Source organism: Idiotropiscis lumnitzeri, chromosome 3, assembly GCF_059441095.1.
Source record: "Idiotropiscis lumnitzeri isolate Australia: NSW breed Sydney's pygmy pipehorse chromosome 3, RoL_Ilum_1.0, whole genome shotgun sequence".
In the NCBI taxonomy this organism is placed as follows: domain Eukaryota; kingdom Metazoa; phylum Chordata; class Actinopteri; order Syngnathiformes; family Syngnathidae; genus Idiotropiscis; species Idiotropiscis lumnitzeri.
This window is the reverse complement of record NC_142393.1, coordinates 8,682,022-8,690,818: the sequence shown is the minus strand read 5'-3', so window position 1 is coordinate 8,690,818 and position 8,797 is coordinate 8,682,022. Positions and strand designations below refer to the sequence as shown.

The window sequence follows — 8,797 nt, the reverse complement described above, 5'->3', positions numbered from 1 at the left end:
CCCCCTATAGGCCATTTTTATAAGTCATCTCGACTCTTTTTACATGGTGCCTGCTCAGCCTGCGCACTGTGTGCTCTCAAAGGCTGCGTTCAGAATCAATCACACGCACACGCACACACGGGCGCGCGCACGCACACACACTCGGGTCACAGAACAGTTCATTATTGTTCAATTACCAGTGAATGTTCAATAGCGAGCCCATTACAGGGGAAAGTTTCGAGCTTGCTGCCAAGAGACCAGGAGAACAAGTATGACATTTTAATGATACCATTAAAGATGAACAAGTACAAATAAATCCGTTAAAGCGGATTGTGACCTCTGTGGACTTAAGAGGAAAGCTACCGAATTGTGAAATTAATGCAAATGCAATGAGAGCCCATACCTGCAATGATTAGCTGAGCCGCCTTTTTTTTTTTAAAGCAAGATCCAAAACAATATGGTTATAATTCTTCATCATCCTTGATATTTTGCCATTAACAGTGCCGCTGCATGTATTGGTCCGTGTGGTTTAACGCAATGTGTTTGAGAATCAGTCTCCATCAGTTTATTCATAGCTCATGTGATGCACCTTTTCCTTTCCTTCGCTTGTATTCACACCATAAACCTCAGGTCGGCCCAAAGCGCACTCTTGCGTGCCTGCCAAATTTTAATTCATTACCTCATTTCTCAACAGTCGCCACACTTTTTATCCCAGATGGGAACTCAAAGCTTAATTTAATTCATCTGATTAAAAAGAAAAAAAAATACACTTCCTTTAGAATCACAAGTATGTATTTGTGGCTGTAGAGAACAAGTTTCAGTGAAGTGTGTCATAATGCATAAGTATTGCACACAATACTATAACTGCTTATACATGTCATATGCATGAACATTGGGGCGTCTAAATAGGATGGCATGCATGAAAAGGTAAACTAATGCGCAAAGCAATGTTGGTAACCAAAAGGAGACACAAATGTGTTGTATAGTCAAGACAGCCGTAAATCAAGCGGAAGACAATGAAAGTGTCACTATGTTCAATTACTGCAGAGAACACTTGGATGTTTGATCACCATGAAAGTGTGTTTCTTCTTCAAATGCTCCCTGTGGAGGGAATCATCAGAGTGAAACAAGAGAGAGAAAGCTGCAAGAAAAAAAGAAAAAAAACCTAGCTGGCAAGTACCAGCTCCCCCGGCTTTTTTTTAGTACACAGCCAAGATGGACATATTGCATCTGGAAACAAATCGAACTGTTGGCCATGTGACAAGCCAGCAGGTTTTAGGCAGTCGGCTGAAAATAACAAAGAATTCAGCTATTATGACATAAATGAACACTGTGCAGATATCTTTGCATGTCAGTGGTCGAATTCTCACCTGCCATTGCTGTGAATATGGTGTCCTTGAGCAAGACACATAAAACCCAAAACTGCTCCCAACTTGCTATTTTGCCCCATGATCCAGTTTGCATCACTAATGCGATGGGTTCAGTGTAAACTCTGCATTCAACCCATCACCTCTGCATTGCAGAGACGATGAATTTCATGTATATGCATCACTCATTTGCCGCACTTACAGCTCAGTTCCAACTCTTTGGAAGAAAAACCAGAGGACATGGAGGAAACACACTTAGCAAAGGGAGAACACATAAACTCTAATTGTGCTTCCCAAAACTTGAGACGTTAAGGGACATTCGTTTACATAATACATAAAATAACTCAAATGTCACAAAAGTGAATATATAGGTTAATTACCATTTATAATTTGTCTGTCACTATACCCTTGTCATAAATAAGCAAACAACGATATCGTAGCTAAAGGCTTTAAATGTGTTACTGCACACTAGGTGCCAATCACTGCTCGATGTAATTTAATATTCCCTACGACTGCAGAATGTGGTGCTGCTCACCTACAATGGGTTTGTTATGTCTGGATTGCGTTGTTAGCAAGCAGATGAATTTCAAAAACGAAAAATAATGTGCCTTGGAGGACAGATATCACAGATTTAATTGGTATTGGATTGGAAATGACAAAAATTATGTTTCAATGAACACAGTGTGATTTTCCGAATCATTAAATCTTGACTACGTTTGTTTCTTTAGGCTTGAAGTTAACGCGTGCAGTTTACGTGGGTAAATACTGGCCTCTAGCGGTGAAGTATATAACGTCACCTTCCTCAAGCGTCTCCAAAGGAGCGTTGTCCCCTGTAGAGGGCCCCCTTGTCAAAGTTATTCTCGGTCATGGGCTTCGATGATGGAAATCCTTTTTAAGACTTTAGGCGACGCACTCCGATGCTCGACAGTACAAACGGAGCGAGGTGCGGCATTTGAAAGATTATAGTCGACTCTATTGATTTGAGTTCCTTTTCTGACGTATTCGGTGACTCTCGAAAGGTGATTGTCGAATTTCACACGATGGATTTTAACATGGACATTCAATGGAAATGTCGTCTAACATGTCCAGACGTTGGCTGTTTGCTGTACACTGTTGCTGATGCTAAAGTTAAACAGGTGCGGAAATGTGCATTCAGCTCTGTTATGATGTTGTCCACCAGGGGCGATTCTAGGATCAGAGGTTAAAGGGTGCTGAAATGTCATTGTTTTGTACATTTTAACTAAACTTCATTCCGCACAGTTTTCAAATAGAAGCACGATACTTTTGGGGAGTCTGTAACTAAAATGTCAAATCTGATGCAAGTTATTTGAATGTTGAATGACCATGTGCGATAATAATTGTAATGCAATTGTTAATCATTGTTATGAACGACATGAAAAACTTATGAAGACTAATTTAGTTTGGAGAATACTCTGAATACAAATACACAAGTTAAAACGTTTATTCCTGTCAGTAAGCTATCCAGTAGAATCTTGGATTTTAATATCAAATAAACTGCGCATTTCGTTAACATAAACCGTGATCTATCATTAAATGCAGCGAAAATTCATTAAATGCAGCGAAAATGAGGACTGGTAATGTAAGAAATGTGCCAAATGTGTTCTTAAATTATTACATTACAACCAAGTACTGAGTGCTTTTATTTGATTTATTTTTTTTATCAAATTTAGAGGTGCTTGGGTTCATTTGCGAGGCGATTGAGTGCACCCAAAATGGGCTTGTGCTCTCCACTACTCCCCTGCTTTAACGATGCCAGAAGAAAATTTCCTTGGATGTTTTTTAACTTTTAATGTGTTTTAATCTAATTTAAATAATGTACGATAGATACCAGGTAATAAAAAAAAAACAAGACAACTTTACGATCTTTGGCCAAAGTGAACACTCATTAAAAAAAAAGCATAAGTTAGAGTATTTTTGGGTTGTTTTGTTTAATTAAACAATATTACAAGAATCACATTCAATCTCAAGTCAACCCCGCCTCCCTAATGTATTTTCTAATATCTTGGGAGGTTTACTGTACCATGCTACATTTTGCATCAGGTATCTCGTGCATACATTAAAGTATAAACCAAAGTTTACATTCAAGTGCATTAATGCTAGAGGACACAATTAAACACCCCCCACCCGAAACACACACACAATATCCCTCATATGCATTACAAAAATATTAAAGCAAAGAAGCTTTCATTTGCTGCATCAAAAGTTCATTAAGGCCTTTTCACTTTAAAAGTATACTCAACTGTCAAATCATTTAGGTTCAATCTAATGACGTCCAATAAAAGAGCATACATTTTTTTTTAAACAAAGTTTTCAATCGTATTCAAAACACGCTTAAGGTTGTCACACTGTCAGAGAGGCATTATGGGTTTTACTGTTGGTGTTCAGTGATGTGACTGTAAAATGCATCATAAAGAGAAGTTAATTCTGCATCATATAAAGAGAACTTTTTTTTCTTGGTTTTTGGTGACCTTATTTAGTAACATGCGAGACAAAAACATTTAAATGTGAATTCAAAGGCATTTCATATCTCATGCATCCGCATTGCTATACATTCCACTGAGCATGCACTTGGAAAACGTGCAACAGCTTCTGAATTGACAGTAGTGTGCCTTACCAAAGAAAATTGAGAAGCAAAAGTGCTTCACAGACAAATCCAAAGCAGGAGAAATATGCACAAAAAAAAAAATGTGTCCATCACAATGACATTCTCCTCATCCGAGGGAACTCCTGGAAGCTAAGCCTCGGTGAGTGTGTGCTTTCAAGGGAAGAACGTCCAGTATTGTTCCTGGAGCCCGGTGAGCTGCTGTGGACCCTGTAGGAGACCGAGTTGTAGTAAACAGAGCTGACGTGGCAGCTTTTGCATGAACTGTTGGCCACGAGGGGGCTGTCACAAAAGCCCAGGCGGTAGCACACACAGGAGCAGAGAGAACTGAGGCTGGACTCTGGCATGTGTGCATCCGGCGTCACCTGCAGATGCAGACTGTGTCTGCAGGGGCTTCTCCGTCGCTGGTGGTTGTCTGCCGACGCGCCGATGAGGTTGGTGCGACTCGTTCCCTCCTCCATGGGCGTAAACAGCGGACTCTGGCTGTGACTGTACGCCATGTTGTGTCTGCTTCTTTCAACGCCGTCGTTTCTGCTGCGCTCGCCTATGAGATGGAGGCTCAAGGCCCCATCTAGGAGGCCTCGGTCCCTCTTCAGCGATGCTCTTTGTTGAGCATCTCTTCGCTCGTCTTCGCTGTTCATGGTGAGGAAACGAAGCACCACCAAGTTCAGGAAGGCTCCGATAACGGTAAGTCCGACCAGAATGTACATGAAGCTGAAAACCACATAGAGGGTTTTCTCTTGGAGGTCCTCCTTTTTCTGCAAGGCCACGAAGTCTCCAAAGCCAATCGTAGTGAGGGTGATGAAGCAGTAGTAGTATGCGTGGAAGAAGCTCCACCCCTCAAAGTGGGCAAATGCGGCAGCCCCCACACACAAGGTACCGATGCAAGACAAGAATCCCACGAGAACCATGTTCTCCATGGACACCTCGGTGCGTTTGAAGCCCAGGCACTGTTTGGTCTTCTGGAGGAGATAGCGCACAAATGTGTTCATCCGCTCTCCCAGGCTCTGGAACATGACCAAAGTCAGAGGAATGCCCAGTACTGCGTAGAACATGCAGAATATCTTTCCTGCGTCTGTGCCTGGTGCAGCATGACCATAACCTACGAATGAGAATGAATGAATTCACATGGTCGTGAATCTATATTTTGAAACACTTTTAATGCATAATAGATTTGTCCCCAAAAAAGTCACAGGTGTCAAACCTGCGGCTCGGGGGTCAGATTTAGCCCGCATTTTATGTTGCCTGCAAAAGCAAATTATTCACATCGACGTCCTTTTTCTTGCTTAAACACCAAAATTGCCATCTATTTGTTTGATTAAACAATAAATCAGGTGTCCATCCCATATTTAAAAACATTTTAAAATATAAATCAATCATGCTTCAGTTACTGATATGTTCTGTAAAATATCAGAAAACGATAAAAAATATTGATTATTGTTTTCTAAAGTAAAAAAAAAAAGTGTGTTTTATTTGGATTCAATGCAAATGAACTATGTAATACATATGTAATAATGTGGCAGTCCTCCTCCATAAAGTCAAACTGCTTTCATAGAGGACTACAGAAATTGGATACTATTTACTTCTGTTCATCAGGTGACATTCTGAGGATATTGGCAATGGCTCATCGATAGATAATTGATTAGTTGCCGAATAATCATTGCACCTCTACTTCACTTTTAAAAATGTTGAGATATCGCCACAATGTATTTGCTAGGGTACCAATCCCCCTTTTAAAAATAAATAACAATGGTATTTGCTAGGGTACCAATCCCCCTTTTAAAAATAAATAACAATGGTATTTGAAGAAACTGTTTTTACAGGTCTCTGATGATCAATTTGTTGTGTGTATCACAATCAAATCATGTATTTGGGTTCACAGTCATAATATTTACAATTAGTTGGACTGCCCTGAAATAAGGTTGCGTTTCAGTACTACAACCACAAAAATCAACTTTTGTAATCCATAAATTGGGCCTCATCTGGGCAAAGGCAGCATCACGTGACCCCGCAGGTGGCTATATCCTAGCAATCAATGAATCAAATATGAATCCCATCTTACCAATGGTGGTGATGACCGTAATAGCGAAGTAAAAAGAACCAGCAAATTTCCACTGTCTCCCGGCTCGATGGGGCTCCGCCTGCAGTACCACCCGCTCGATGTCTCGGTAGACTTCATCGGAGAAGCAGTACTTCTTCTTCATCTCGTTGCGCTTCTGCTCCAAGACGCGCCTGCGGGCGCTCTCCCTCTCAGACTCGAGCGCGTCGAACACGGCGGCGCCCACCAGCAAGTAGGAGAGCATGCACAGGATGAGCGACAACGTCCGGACGTTTTGTTTCTTCATCCTCGTCGCCGGCGTGCAAAAGTCTGCAGCGACGGCGCAGTTACAGGTGAGGAGCCTGTTGCGTGAGGAGATCCAACGTTTTACATGGAACGAAGCAAGGAGGGAGGCGATTGGTAACCTCCTGCGCGGTGATCTGCGAGAGAGCCAAGTGGCCCCAGATTTCCGCTTCGCATGCGCAAACAAGCCCCCAGTACTGTGCGTGCGCCAGAGCAGCAACAAGTCCACCCTCCCATCGTGAGGGACGAGTGGGGACCAGTCAGCACCATGGACAGGTACTGGAGCAAGTTCCGAGTTTGAACTATACGTCGTGTAATGTCAGAAGGCTGCAACCAGCACAACACTGGTTTCCCCACAAAGAACTGTGATAGTTCGCTAAGAACACAAAGTGTACGTGGGATTAACGCTAACAAAGAAATCTTTGCTGTGTGATGACGTCATAAAGGCACGCCTCATTTTCAGGTTACAGAAGACGGCAAGCAATGTCTCCGAGTGGATGTGCATTAGAGAAATGAAAGAATGAATATACTCAATGCCATATTCGCTGCTTCTATAGAGATCTATTCTATAGGATGGCGGTTTCCATGGTAACTTGTTTCAAAAGTAAGCACGGGAACATGTAATTTTACTGTACAGTTTCGTCCAAAATTATTGGAACAGAGAGGTCAGTTCGTAGCTGTACAAATATTTGGGTTTGGCACAAGAGTATAAAGACATCAAAATATTTTTTTCCCCAAGTACTTTTTTTAGGTGGACAAAAGGATTAGATCAAATTTGAGAGTATAATATTCAGCGTAAAATTCTGCATAAAGTAAATCTGAGAATTTTACAATGAACATTTTAGTTTCAAACGTTTACTGGGACCAAATAGTCTTATAAAATGTGAAGATAACACTGGTCAACACCATATTTTAATCAGAGATAGCTTTTGAGTATCCCGAAATTATTGTAGATGGTAATTTGAAAAAAAAAAATGTCCAGACTTTTTCTTAATACATCAGATTTTTTTAAAGATACTTTTTAATTTGCGTTTTCAGTATATTACTATGTTACATTTTATTATAGTATTTTTTTAAACATGATATGCTAGAGAATGAGGGCAGATTTAGAATCAGCTTGCATGAATCTAGAAAATTTACATCTTTGATAAAAAAAAAAAACTTTTCAAACATTTTTTGACGGAGAGAGAGAGACAGAGGATATCGATATATCTTGTTATAAATCCTTTTCCTCATGTAACGTACATCAAGCCCGTGAGCAAATGGCATCACCAAACATTGCCATGTTTCCTTTGTGATGCTTTCTAAGCCTTTCACCACAGTCTCCTCTTTCGCGGATAAAAAAAAAAAAAAAGAAAAAAAGCATGCTCTCTGGAGTTGAAATCTGAATATGAACTTCAGTCAGTCTAAAATGTTCTACTGAGGGCACCTGATAAACAATTTTTTATTTTTATTTTGCTAATTTGTGGAGGGGATCTTTTGGTGGAGCATTTTCTTTGCAGTATTTTTCATTATGAAATCTAGAACCAGGATAATGAACATAGAGTGTGTCCATGTGTGTTGTGGGTGGTGGCGGGAAGGGCAAAGGTCACACAGAGGGCACCATTCGATTGGTTTTAATAATCCCTATAATAGACATAAACAGACATATCGTAAAGACTTTTTATTCACAAGATTTGGTTCAAACACATCATTCTTGTATGTGGTTGTGTCACATGTAGTCCAGCGTCATCCTTTTGTGTTTGATTTGCAACTGTTGGCAACCTATTTAACAAAGATCACATTATGATAACGTTTTCTTTATCACTCAAGACTTTTAACGGAGGAGGATTCATTATCCGAGAACAATAACTGCTTTGACTGGTGAAAATAGGACATAATGGAAGAAGAAACAAAAGCAAGCATGAGTCGCAGTTGTCTCTGGCTCGTTATTTTTTCCATCTCAGCTGTGTGCATCAGAGCAGGAAGGCAAGCATTGTAATATTGCTTGGTTTCTCAGTTCTGTTTTATAAAACGGTGACCAATCGCCACCAAAATTCAAATACACAAAACTAATTTCGAGGAAAAAAATAATTGGGAAGCACAGGCCTGGTACCTGGTATCCAGTCAAGAGAATACCACCCTAGCCCAGGTAGAAAGGGGGGCCCAACGTTGGGGCCCGCCACCACCTAGAAGTGCGGGTGACAGTAAGTGATCCTCAACAGCTGGAAATGAGGATGGACGAAGCCCAAGGAAGCAAGATGAAGATGGGCAAGACCCCCAAAACCCCCACACGACAATCATATAGTCAGGTGACCGGAAGGGGCCCCCCGGCCCCAGGAGTCATGCCAGCAGCCTTGTGAGTATCCACCTTCAAAAGGCCCCAAACTGCGAATCATTTGACTCCAGTCAGCCTTGATTACAGGAAGGAATTTCAGGCAGTAAAATGTCTAATCTGCAATTAGCACAATCCGTCTGGGGTCTCTGTAACTTGTTTCGTCTTGTTGT

At 41.0% G+C, this 8,797-nt stretch overlaps 1 protein-coding gene across 1 annotated transcript; it reads right to left on the bottom strand.

Annotated features, from left to right (window-relative positions):
- Positions 1 to 3,355: 3,355 nt before the first annotated feature.
- kcnk15 (potassium channel, subfamily K, member 15) lies at positions 3,356 to 6,635 on the bottom strand. The gene is made up of 2 exons (XM_088290836.1): positions 6,032 to 6,635; positions 3,356 to 5,071 (listed from the first exon to the last, which is right to left on the bottom strand). The coding sequence occupies exons 1-2, from the start codon at positions 6,312 to 6,314 to the stop codon at positions 4,062 to 4,064; spliced, it is 1,293 nt and encodes a 430-aa protein (XP_088146962.1). The 5' UTR covers positions 6,315 to 6,635; the 3' UTR covers positions 3,356 to 4,061.
- Between the last annotated feature and the right edge of the window lie 2,162 nt (positions 6,636 to 8,797).